Source organism: Macrosteles quadrilineatus, unplaced genomic scaffold (assembly GCF_028750875.1).
Source record: "Macrosteles quadrilineatus isolate MER2022 unplaced genomic scaffold, UCM_ALF_1.0 Scaffold_1__1_contigs__length_201487025, whole genome shotgun sequence".
NCBI classification, from domain to species: domain Eukaryota; kingdom Metazoa; phylum Arthropoda; class Insecta; order Hemiptera; family Cicadellidae; genus Macrosteles; species Macrosteles quadrilineatus.
Window position 1 is genome coordinate 88175211 of NW_026542594.1, and position 13721 is coordinate 88188931.

Here is a 13721-nt window from a genome sequence, read left to right on the forward strand (position 1 = left end):
TCTGTGCTGCATTCTGTGGAAACTGTGTGGCACTATTTCAAATCATGACTAATAAACTTACAAAACAGTTAGTGAAATTAAACATCTGCTTTTAAATTATATTTATTTGTAAACATTGTAGTTCCAAAAGTCTGACATTGAACCCCTTAAAACCCACTGGCGCGGAGCGCTTTTGACGGATCTGCACCAAACTTCACACAAACCATTCTTCATAACCTTAATAATGTCTGAAAGTTTCATTACAATCTATCGAGCGGTTTCTGAGTCCATAGGGTATATATATACATACACATACATACACAGATACTTCCTCTTTTATAGATATAGATTGTGATTCTGTAAATAAATAAAATAAATATAGATTTTAATTATTTAATAAACATATTTTTTTAATTCTTATCTATTAACAAAAATCTTACAGTAAAATATATTTTATATGCATTTCCTTCTATCTATGAATAACTTGATTAGTATATTTGTAGTTAAAAACAAGTAGTTTTCCATCTTCACCACATTTTGCAATAATTAAATCAAAACTTTACAAATTAATTATCAGTCACAACAGGTTAGTAGTAGTAAACTTACAATACATTTTAATGCCATGTTTTAAAATTAATAAAAATTGTTAAAAGCAATTGAGCATGATTATTTAGTCACAGTTCAATATTGATTATCAATATATCATGAACAATTAACATTTTGTTATTGACCTTAGGTACTGTTCATCATTAACCAATGTGTCGAGGTCACTGAACAGTTCTGAGGGAGGTTTGTCCACTCGCAGTTCCCCCAATTTGAGCCTCTGGCGATGGTCCTGTGGGGGACAAGGCATCTCACCAGCCGGACAAGGGAATGGACGTGAGTGGAAGTAGGAGTGTTGCAGAGCCTGTTGTACAGAACAACTAAAAATATGTATAACAAACTCAAGACTCATAAAAAGTTCAACGGATTAGATAATGTCAGCATCAAAACCAACCATAAAAAAGTGTTTTGTAATGCTTAAAAGGGTGAAACAATAAAGAGAAACTTTTTTGCCAAGTGATAAAGTTTTTCCTTTTATATATACAACTAGCTGCTCACTATATATATGTACCCGTGCTTCGCAACGGGAAGATGTACTATACCGCCTAATCCAAACACTTGTTAAGTAGTTTGAACTTATAAACAAAAAGCCATCAAATTTAAACAAAAAAGCATACCTACATTGTAATTGTCCTACTGTTTACATGAAAATATATCAATAACATTATTTTTATACCTTATAGTGTTATAGTGTTGGAGTTTCACTCATGATGATCTGTATACAGGGTGAGTCTTCTAAGCTGTCCTAAACAGATTTCAGACGAATGGCTTGACATACAGAGATGAAACAAAACTTTTCCCTACTAATTCATACCCAAGGAACAACGTAAAAATGTTTTTACCATTTTTAAAATACAGGGTGTTCAAGAAACTGGGGGTCATCTTTGTCCGTTTCAAAATGGCGGCTATTTTTATAGAAAATATTGATACTTACAGAATACCCTGTATCTTGAAAACCACTAAACTTATTTTCGTTCTGTTTGAATATTCTTAATCCTCGTAGGTTCAGCTTTAATTTGATATACGACAAGTCAACATTTTAAAAACTAAATATTTTTTCTATGATTTTAATTTTTTTTTAAGTTGGTACCCTTGTAAATGAAAATTTTTAAATAGCAACATATGTAAAATTATTGTGTATAATTTTGAAGGTCTTGTAAAAACAAACAACTTTTAAATTTAAACCTACCGTCTATCTTTGGTCGTTTTCTAGTAATTAACCAAAAACTCCAATTGCCCATATAAAACCCATGTTAAACGTGCAGTACTGAAGATTAGTGGATGCAGATACACTATTCCCATGGTACTGCGCGTTTAACATGAGTTTTATATGGGCAATTGGAGTTTTTGGTTAATTACTAGAAAACGACCAAAGATAGACGGTAGGTTTAAATTTAAAAGTTGTTTGTTTTTACAAAACCTTCAAAATTATACACAATTTTACATATGTTGCTATTTAAAAATTTTCATTTACAAGGGTACCAACTTAAAAAAAAATTAAAATCATAGAAAAAATATTTAGTTTTTAAAATGTTGACTTGTCGTATATCAAATTAAAGCTGAACCTACGAGGATTAAGAATTTTCAAACAGAACGAAAATAAGTTTAGTGGTTTTCAAGATACAGGGTATTCTGTAAGTATCAATATTTTCTATAAAAATGGCCGCCATTTTGAAACGGACAAAGATAAATGAGTTCTGTTTTCACTAAATTGTTTGTCTAGTCTAGAGCTTTAAAATGATGCTTAACATGACATATGTTTACATTTGAAAACTCTGAGATTCGAACCCATGACCCCCAGTTTCTTGAACACCCTGTATTTTAAAAATGGTAAAAACATTTTTACGTTGTTCCTTGGGTATGAATTAGTAGGGAAAAGTTTTGTTTCATCTCTGTATGTCAAGCCATTCGTCTGAAATCTGTTTAGGACAGCTTAGAAGACTCGCCCTGTATAAACAAGCATGTGACTATTATTTTTATTTAAGTCATATGTTTATGTTTCTATATTTGATTATTACTTTTGTGTTTTTCCTTGGTTCAATTAAACACTATAGATCGGCCGCTTAGAAAGCAACCTCCTCTAGCATTGGTTTAGCATTAGTCGCTTTCTAAGCGGCCGAACTATAGTTATCTATTCTGTCTCAATTTAATTTGATACTGTATTTATGAGTTTTAGAGTCAACTAGGTGAAACCCGTCAAAATTGACGGTTACTTTCAAGGCTTACGCTAATTCATCTAACTGCAATAAATTGAGTGAAATTATACATATTTTGAGCATTTAGCATTGTTTAAAGGTTAATATGTGTAAAAACAATAATGATATTAATTGTGTTAGTTACCAAATATGATTGATCATTCAATGAATAAAATATTCCCCATACCGTACGTCATTGGAGATAGTATGTCATCTGGTATCTTTTCCTTTGGAAGACCCTTTAAATAGTATTAAAATCGTATTGGTGGATCTTTTGAAGTTAAACACTTTTGTGATTTCATCAGTATAATGCAGATTAATCTATGATTTTATTTGAAAAAAATATATATATCTGTTTGTTGGGAAGACACGTTCTAACTTCAAAGGGAGGTATATACGTTACAGTGTAAGTTAGATTTTTCCTTCATCACGTCGTGTCAGTTCATATCGTACTTCTGGGCCAATGAATAACCCTCTAGCACAGTTTTGAGAAATTGGTTGTGGGGTTACTGTTAAAGCTGGAATTCCTAGACATGGGGGATGTCAGTTAGTTGTCTCAGCCTTATCAATTACATAAAGTTGTCAATACAATCTCTCTACGGAATGTTAGGTGTAGTGGAATTGGAATATACTTGAAGTGAAGTTGGCTTTTATTCTTGAACTGTTAGGGGCCTCCTCATTTATATGGTCGTGCTTATACCGTCGTGGACCTAGCTGATTTTAGTAACAACCTGTCGTGCAGTGAGCCTGGAGGCAGGGTCATGAGTCACTAGAGAACTGACTATCAGCACAGTCTGGGGCTCAACATCAGGCAGTAAACAGTCCCAGGGCTGAGGTCTTGCAGCAGGAAAGGAGATCTTGTTGTAGTCCGGCAAAGAAGTGATGCCTCGCCAACTGGGAGTACCAAGTCCTCTAATTACCAGTGCCAGTTGTTCTATGTCACTTTCTCCCTACAAGGCGATACATGAAAACAATGTTATTAAACATTTAAGATTTCAATACCTTGTACCCTACCCAAAACTATTGCTATGCTTGAATTTATCTGTATTTATTGAAGAGTTAGCTTATCGGTAAACCAAACAAGGGTGGAGTCTGGTTGTTCTGAACCCACCTAAGTTAAAGTAGTCTGCTTATCTGACAAACATTAGGTACTCTGATATGAAACAATACAGTACACTTGATTTTATAGAAAGCCGTTCATCAAGAATTTGAAAAGTTTCACTGTTGTGTTCGTTGACAAAGCCTGGTAATAGCAAGTTATGTCTTGTAATTGTTTTGAGTGAAGTACTAACATCAGTTAGTTCTAAGTTCTGTACAAAATGAGCATATTTGCTTATCTAAGGATTTAAATCAAAAATATTTTTATACAATCCAAAGAATAAAATGAACTTAGATCAAATAAACGGTATCAGCATTCTGACACATACTTTCTCCCATAAGTTTGTCAACCACCTTCATAATGTGTAAGCGGTGAGAGTAAATATACGGAAATGGGATTTGAACAATTTTGTTCAGAATTTAAAGGACTATAACATAATAAATTTTCATCAAAATTGTTCGAGCCATTTTTGGGAAAATCTGATTTTTCTGTTGTTTTATGGGAAAATAACATAATTTACAATAACTTTTGAACCGTAATTTTTACAGAAATAGCATTTGTACCATTTTGTTCAGAATATAAAGGACTATAACATAGGTACTAATTTTTTATCAAAATCGTTCGGGCCATTTTTGGGAAAATCCTATTTTTCCGTTATTTTATGGGGGTTTATGGAAAAATCCCCATTAAAAATAAAAATTTCTAAAAAATGAAAAAAACTATCAAAATTGTCAGGACCATAACATACTATGTTAAATCAAAACCGGATTTTGTCTAAAATCCTATTTTTTGTTATTTTATGGGGTTTTTATGGGAAAATAACATAATTTACCATAACTTTTGAACCGTAATTTTTACAGAAATGGGATTTTTTAAAATTTTTTCCAGAATTTAAAGGGCTACAACATACTAAATTTTTATCAAAATCGTTCAGGCCATTTTTGAAAAAATCTAATTTTTCCGGTTTTTTATGGGTTTTTATGGGAAAATCCCCATTAAAAATCAAAATTTCAAAAAAATGAAAAAAAGGCCTGGAGATACCATAGATTAGACCCTACATACCAAATTTAATCGAAATCGGACCACAGGTGTAGTCCCTAGCTCTGTACACATCCAGACACACACACACACAGACATCACTTCGAAAACCACTTTTTTGGGTCCAAGGGGGCCTAAAACGAATATATCCACTCAAAACTCAAACTCAAAAATTTTTACGAAAACAATACTTTCTCCATATACTATTATGGTATAGGGGGAGAAAGTAAAAAGTTAATTATATCAAGAGAAAATACTTTTCATTAGACAGCAAACTTTTTTAAATCCTGAAACTAATTGAAGGACAATTTTTCAAAGTTATTATAGCATGTTCAAGAAGTTCTTTTCTTTTTTTTGTGTCTATGTTGGTGACATCTTTACTGGAGGTGTTGTATAGAGTACTCAAACGCTATTAGAGCAAGCGATCCAAACCAATATGTTTTGTGGATGTGCCGAAGCCCGCCCCTCCCGAATTGGAGTACAAAAGATACTAACCACTAGGCTAGCAACACACCTAACCATCCAACCACAGCTACAAGTAAAACTGAAAACCCTTTATGGACTATTAAAAAGAGCATTCAAGATTTGTCTAAATTCATTTCTAATTCTGATTGTTTTACACAGCGAATTTCGTTGGATAGAACAAGCAATACTGAATAAATTTGTTTTGAGGTAACTACGTTAATCTATCATACATATGATTGAATAAACGCTACTGACTTGTGCAAATATTTTACAAAAAACAAATTACTTGTTGGGTATCAATAATTTAGATATGGAACTACTTAGAGAAGAATTACCGGGAATAGTGGAGACTTATTGTACATCTCTGCTATAATACAACCGACTGCCCACAAGTCCACAGCACCCGTGTAGTGTCGAGCTCCATACAACAGCTCAGGAGCTCTGTACCACCTGGTAGCGACCTGGTGAGTGTAGGGTCGTCCTGGACACACCACTCGCCCCAGGCCCAGGTCAGCTATGTGCAGCACACCCTCACTGCTCACTAACAGGTTAGCTGGCTTCAGATCCTACATAAATCATACAATATCAAAAGTTAATATCGCCATATTTGATTTAGCCAACAAACTCTTTGGTTGGGCTTGGTGGTAGATGCCCACCTAAATAGTGGATGGCTCAGATGGAAGTTGGCAGAATTATTGGATCCTTGGACCCCAAACAGAAGTCTGTTCTTCTAAGAAGTTAGGTTTTGTGTTAATATATAAATAATGATGGAATAAATTATTTTTATTAAAATTATAACTATAAAAACCAAGCTTTACCTTATTGTCAACTAAATCATTAAATAAGTAGAGTTACGTAAGTAGAGTTAAGTAGAGTCAATCAGCTCATAGTAGTGTTACAAATGTTACGGCCGTTTCAGCATCCTCGTGCCATCATCAGACGTTTAGCCTTTATGGTGTTGTTAATATACAAAGACACAAACTATCACACGCGACGTACACATACATAAACATAAATGGGCCTGTTCAACACACATATACACACTCGAGCAAGTAGCTGACTGGGGACCAGTTATCCACTTGCTCGAGTGAGGATATGTGTGTTGAACAGGCCTGTTTTGTTAAAAACCCCCGTTTATGTTTATATATGTGTACGTCACGTGTGACAGTTTGTGTCTTTATACATTGACACCACCATAAAGGCTGAACGTCTGATGATGGCACTAAGATGCTGAAAGGGCTGTAACATTTGTAACACTACTGAGCTGATTGACGAAGGTAACTCTATCTATTTATTTAATGACTAGCTGTTGTACCTTTGCTTTGCAACGGGAAGAGGAAGAGGACACTTAAAAACCCCATCCCCGAACAATATTATATTTCAATAAACCAAACCACTAAGATATTTGTCCATAGTTAATTTTTTATTGCAATTCTACTATATTTCACAGCTTTTTGGTGTGAGTTGGATCAAATTAGATGTTGTCATAAATGCAAAAAAAATAATAGTACTGCACCCTGTTGGTAAACCTTATAATTTATTAATGCTATTTAATATCATAGAACCAACTTGTGTAGTTGAAACAGCTGACAAAATTATTTTATTCCTTTGAAATATGATTAGTCAGAAAGTTAACATGGGAAACTCCAGAGCCACTGGGGTGGAGTCAGAAAGGACTTTTGAGATAAGAATGCGTCTATATGTTAATCGGGAATGTGAGCTATCATCACACCAAATTTCAGCCCGATCCGACGAGTATTTTTTGTGTTTACTTGTCACAAACATACACACATACATACATCCATACATCCATCCATCCATACATCCAAACTTTCTCATTTGTAATATTAGTAGGATTAATCAAAAGATCAGCTCAGGGGCTAAAAAATATGGATTTTAACTTATTGTCAAAATAAAACTATAAAAACTACATAAAAAATCACAAATCCTCTCTCACCAGGAGTTAGGTTCTCTGGCTTTGAAGAGAATTTAATTAATCCTTAATAGAACAATAAATAACTGTTAAAAGTACACATTTTTTTAATGTCAGAGTAAAAGCGTTTCTCACCCTATGCATGATGTTGTGAGTGTGAAGGTAGTCAACACCAGAGAGCAGCATGTGCATGTATGTCTTTATCTGAGGCTCAGTGACAGGATGTTCAACATCATGAATCATCTCCCAGAGCCCAGACGGCATCATGTCAAACACCAGCACGAAGCCAACCCCGTGGGGAAAATAATCCAACAACTTCATAACCTTATTGTATCATCAAAAACAAAATATTGTAAAGATAAATAACATGTTGATAAGTTTGGTTATGAAATTATATATTACTATTACAATGTGCATATAATGATTTGCTAATTTTAAAGACTTAATTCATTAATATTTGATAAAACTAAGTCAATGATTATATGTTACTCAAGAAAGTTGTAATGCTTTGATTTGTAAACCGTATTGTAGCATGAGCTAGTACTACTACTGATAATCCATCTATTGTTCCTCTCCCTACCCCAAGTCAAAATTTGTTAGGGTTGTTTAAATATTGCATGTGGTGGGATTTATCAACGTAGGCAGGAAAACTATGTGTTCTACGCTACAGCACTGTACATTATTTTGCTATCAATCTGAGTACAGTAAGAGGTTTGTTAAAATCTTGCTTTCTGACCCTATTCAACTTGCTTCCTTAAATCTTCCTGGATAGGCATCCACGGTCACTTAATGTAGAATCGTGGTCTTCTGGCGACGACTGTGTCAACAACGATGAAACCCTAACACTTACCAATGACATTGTCTTGCTTCCTTAAACATCCGTCTATGGCGCTTCAGTATCTACTTTAATTTAAATGCTTAATGCCAGAGCTAGCAAATGTTATTCCAATTTGGAGTGTTTGTTTTTATCATTTTATTTATTGTTACTATAATGGAAAATTGAAGACTGCATTCTTACTATCGTTAAAACTACTCTTAGGTTTTGAGGGTTTTCACTAATCCATCTTTAAAACCTTAGTTAATAATAGAATAGTGTATATGTTTTACTACTAGACATCAAATTGTTACATTCAAAATAACCTTTCTATGTTAGGTACTTACAAACTTACAGTCTACTTCTTGTAGAGTTTTTATCTCCCTAATGACTGAGTTTGGAATCCCTTCATCTAATTTTTTTAGTAGGACCTTTTTTAAAGCAACTTCTCTTCTGGTTTTCAGTTGTATTCCTTTAAGTACTTGACCGTGTGCTCCCTCGCCAATTCTTCCTGTTACTGTGTAATTCTCCATCTAAAAGAATAATATTAAATACAGTAGAACCTTGATAACAAGACTCTCATGGGGATTGTAAAATAAGACTTGTTATCAAGGTTGACTTCTTATCGAGTTTTGAAATAACATGTGATTAGGGGTAAAATAATTTTTAGGGGATTTGAAAATTACACTTGTTATCAAGGGCGACTTGTTATCGAGCGTCTTCTTATCAAGGTTCCACTGTATTTATATTCTTTGACTTTTTTGTGTGTGAGTGTGTAATCTGCCTTGGGGGTTTAACGGTTTTAGTAGGGAATGGTCCAAACCCTGCTCTTGTTACTATCTAACTTCAGCCTTTTTGTTAGATAGCATCATTAATTAATATTAATAGTCCAATGAAAAATAAATGGCATCTGGGTCTGTCTGTATATAGGATCTCGCTTCTCGCTTGGATTTGAACCAGCGAGTAAGAGATAATGTGCATAGCAACATTGCTAGGAATATATGTCATTTAGAAATAAATCGAGTAAGACTGTCAAGAACTCAATGCTAACATAGCTATATACGCCTTGAAATACTTAACGGATTTCCTGTAGATTTCTGCTATTTGCCTTCAAATGTGGTACTTTCAAATACAAATTTCAAGTAACGTCACCCAATCACATTTAGCAGGCCTGTTTTGAAACATTCTTGATTGTTGTGATGTTTCATAACCGAATCGCAAAGCCACCAACAGTACCAACACTTTAAGAAATGTTGTTAGTTCAAAGATGTTATTGGCAAGTTTTGTGGTTCAAACTCAAAACAAGAGAAAATTGCCAAAATTGTTGCCATAAATATAAAACTATTTTTCATTATATCTCACATTCATACATCTATCTACAGGACGTCCCGGAACTCACTACGAACTTTTTCAGGTATTATTCCTGGACCATAGACAAGTCAAAATATCATATTCCAAATTTCAAAAACCCAAAAGTTACTCGTATAGCCGACATTTAGTTTTTTTTTTCACAAAAATATTTTAAATTCAAGAACGGCTAGTTATAAAACAATGAAATTTGGTACCGTTATTAGACCTTATTACCTTAAGAACTAATTAAAGAAAAAAAAAATTTTAGCATGTTTATTTTCAAAATGTCGGCCGATTAAAAATGTTCAATGTAAATATATTGAATGTTTCAATGTTAAATATATACTTTTGATTCTTATGCATAAAAAATTACATGCAGTTAAAATTAAAAAAAAAAAATATTAGTTTGATGATTCTGCCACAGCTTATATAAGAGATCTTCATTTAAATGAGCAAAAAGTATAAGATTAAGCTTTGCCTCTGTGATTCCTGATAAGTGTGTTGTAACTGTTTATTATAGTAGATTTCCAAACCGCATTATTCTCTTCTGTATTAACTAACCCCATAGCGAAGCATGGGCAGAGCAACTAGTATTATATTAAACTAACAAGGATCATCAACTTTTGAGAAAACCACAAGTCGCACACCTATCAAATGGATTCTTAAATGATAGGTCTTAATGAGTAAGTTCCCCCAAAACGAACCTCAATTAAAAGGATGTATTTTTATCACAGTTGAAATATTGATGTTAAGACCCCCTAACAAGGTTCACGATGGTGTTGACAGCGAACATGCTCCCCCGTGTATGGGGTCTGCGAGGCTTTGTACCGGCGAACATGTTGGGCTCAGCTCTCGGCTTGTCGGACCCGGCGAGCCTGAGCCCCAACACGAACAAGCTTGCTCATCTGTGGGGACACCAACATGTTCTCAAGCGTAGGCTACATGTATAACACATGATAAACAAGTCCAAGAATGTCTTTGAAACAGTCTTCAGTTATCCTCAGGTAATTTTAGCGAATTTCCCTATAGGGAAGTAGTAGCTATTACCGTAGTTGGCATGGTAAGACCTGGGCCCGGGACAATACTTTTTCTTTGATGTCCCTAGAGGCCAAAAACACTAGTCGTTAAAATTTATATATATATATATATACTTATATATACGTCCGTGAACACGATAACTTGAGTATTTTTTGTCCGATTTTCAAGAAATTTGGTTTGAAGGTGTAAGGTGGGATAAACTTGAATGAGTTTGCGAACCAGCATGATCGGACCAGCATGGGAATGGGAGTTTTATGGGGTAAAGATTGGGTTTTCTTATTTTTTACTCTCAAAACATAAAATTTACCTATTTCTTTATAAACCATTTTAAAGCGAGAAACAAATAATTAAGTATATTGAAGTGTCTTTTTAGGGTTATTGGTTACGGGGATATGCAAAAAATGAATTTGAAATTCCCATATTATACATATGGAAAATAAGTAAACTGTTGTTGTTTAATAAGGTTACATTAACCTTGATCGTCAAGTGATCCATGTAATTCCAAAGAATAGGATATGCATTTTGACGTCAAAGCGTTATTGTCAAACCATACAAGACTTGGTTGCGTCACAGTCTTCCCGACACAAACATACAAAACACATTATACCGGTCAAGTCTTGGTATGCGAGCAGATCTGTACTAGAGTGAAAATTTTGAAACGTACGTTTTAATGTCCCTAGCCTTATACTTCGTAGATACTGTATTTGTAGTATATTATTGTGTTTTAATATTTTTGGGACGGGGGCAACATGCTACACACATTTATTTGGTTTTAAATGGGTTCTAGGTATTTTTTTGTCTCTAAATTATTGCTCTTATTTTAAAGTCTCTAAATTCACAACCATCACATGTCCCTAGCGTACATTTTTCAACTTTCACGCTGTTTTTACACTAATTATTCATGCAGAAATATACATTATATGAAACTTAAAATGTCAATGAAATAAAAAAATTTTAAAAAAATGTTGATTAAAGATAAAAAAAAATTATAAAGTGCTTGTCTTGAAAACGTACGTTTTTAAATCTTCACTCACTAGTCACTATGTAATGACGAATTAGTTAGTAGGCCTCCTTTAAATGTATATTTGTACCGGTACAAAACTCCCTTATGAGTAAACTACCTAAAGAAAGTAGGGTTTACTTCTCACTGAAGGGAAACACATCTAATAGGATTATTAAAAATTGCATTTTCATGAATGAGAATAAGGGAATAAGTGATGGTTTTTAGAACATTATGCCAACTACTATTTATAGTTTTTAATGAACAGTGTTCTTGAATAATTAATCGTTTGTCTGAAATCCACTACTTAAGAACTACTTTTAAAAACTCATGTGGATAACTAAACAACTTACTTCTTTCTAAATAAAACCCCTAGGTGAGAACTGATAAGACGTTTGTTTGTATTCAACTTGCTCCGTTGCCATGGTAACCAACTAGAGGTTTTCCCTCGTGAATGCTGACTTGTTTGGAACACTGCTTAAGTTGGGGACAGTTCACTTAATCTACAGATCATAGTCTATACGAGCTTTGTAAATAATATTATAAATAGTATATATAATAGAAGGTTCACTTGTACTACATCGAAAATATAAAATAAATTAAGAGGGTTTACTTACCCTACAGATCATAGTGCCTATGAGCCTCGTGTCTTATATTTAAAAATACAGTAGGAAGGTTCACTTACTCTACAGATCATAGTGACTATGAGCCACGAGCCTGCGGTTAAATATTAGATGGCTCACTAAAGCTACGTTTCCATTCCTACAAATTTGTGCCGGGCACGTAGGAATGGGAACAGCCTGGCACAAGTCGCGGCACAAGTGCCAGGCACAAATTTATGCCAGCCGACTGTGCGACAAAACATGTGCCCGGGTCGCGGGCACACAGTGGTGTCATTTCACCGAATCCTTGCAAACACCGGGTTATGGAATACCCCCCAGCAAACGGGGGGGGGGGGTCCGGGGTTCCTCCCCCGGAAAATTTTGCAGTTTTGAAACAAAAAAGGGGTTTAAGCTTATTTTAATTGTCAAAAGCACTTCGAATAAAACCAAATTATGAGTTAAATTTATTTAATTAGAAAATTAATGAAACCAACAATTATTGACAATTATTATACAGAAATATAATAATATGTTGGTAAGAGTTAGTATTCAATAGTTCCATGGTGTATTACATTTTTATTTTATTAGATTTATGACCAATTTCTCTTGTACAATATTTAGACCTATAGCAATGAATACGGTTGTATTCATAGCCTATAGTTTATAACAGTTTGATTTGGTTTTTAAATAAAACACAAGTATTTAAGTACTTAAAAGCAAATAAAATTTATTATCAATAAAATAATTTGACACAATTAATTTTAATGTGGTACTGAGCCACTAAAAAATAATATTTTTGTTTCAAATTACTGTAGAAGAATATAGGCAGATTTTGGTCTGCCGTGCTTTTCAGGATTCGATAGGAGAAAATATTTGTATATTAGCTAGTACAGCATATATTTTTCTCTCACCCAGGAACCAGGGGGGGGCAAGTGCCCCCCCCCCAAATGACGCCCCTGTGGGCACATGTGCCCAGTTGGAATGGAAACGGCCGGGCACATGTGCCTGCAACTCGCGCATGCGCAGGTCCTCCGAACTACCGCATGCTCATAGATGACAGGTAATCATAACTTAAAATTTCGTTCGAGTTCGTTGGAGGAAATTTTCAAAACCACTTTTGTACACACAAATCTCTCATCAATTAATGCGCCTTCCAATGATCTTTTAGTCAAAAAGATCTTATCCACCATCTAGGCCGTTTTATTCTTTTTCTTCTAAGTTCATAGTATTCACCAGCCATAAATAAAAAAAACAGATGCTGTTATGTCATCCATGGGGATTTGTTGAACACAATATAACCAAAATCAGCCACAGAACCTACACTACATTACAATGAGAGCAACTACCTTGTCTGCCAGTTGTAGTCGCGGGATTTGTGCCTGGAATGGAAACGGCATGGCAAACTACGCGCGACTTGTAGGAATGGAAACGTAGCTTTACACTACAGCTCATTTAGCTACAAGTTGCGCGGTTTGCGTTCGTGAAACTCTAGGCGCTATGCCCGGCTTCGACATCGGGTAGTACCTGAGAATAGAGAATAATATTGGAGGCTATTTTTAAAAAATGACTGAAACCCTCAACTATACTCGCGTTAATGGTGGTACC

The 13721-nt window shown here is 34.4% G+C and overlaps 1 protein-coding gene across 1 annotated transcript; it reads right to left on the reverse strand.

Moving 5' to 3' along the window:
- Positions 1-462: 462 nt before the first annotated feature.
- On the reverse strand, positions 463-11924 carry LOC128984609 (cyclin-dependent kinase 20-like). Its single transcript, XM_054403976.1, has 6 exons — positions 11868-11924; positions 8474-8659; positions 7448-7636; positions 5715-5945; positions 3509-3727; positions 463-886 (listed from the first exon to the last, which is right to left on the reverse strand). Exons 2-6 carry the CDS (start codon positions 8657-8659, stop codon positions 692-694), a joined length of 1020 nt encoding a protein of 339 aa, XP_054259951.1. The 5' UTR covers positions 11868-11924; the 3' UTR covers positions 463-691.
- Positions 11925-13721: the final 1797 nt, after the last annotated feature.

Bases quoted from the DNA above. Each gene is read 5' to 3' on its own strand.
- LOC128984609 (XM_054403976.1), bottom strand. From the start codon at position 8,659: ATGGAGAATTACACAGTAACAGGAAGAATTGGCGAGGGAGCACACGGT. The intron at 3,728-5,714 runs GTAATTCTTCTC...ATCGCCTTGTAG, and splicing joins ATAAGTCTCCACTATTCCCG to GGAGAAAGTGACATAGAACA. The intron at 887-3,508 runs GTTGTTACTAAA...TCTGTACAACAG, and splicing joins CCAGGCTCACTGCACGACAG to GCTCTGCAACACTCCTACTT.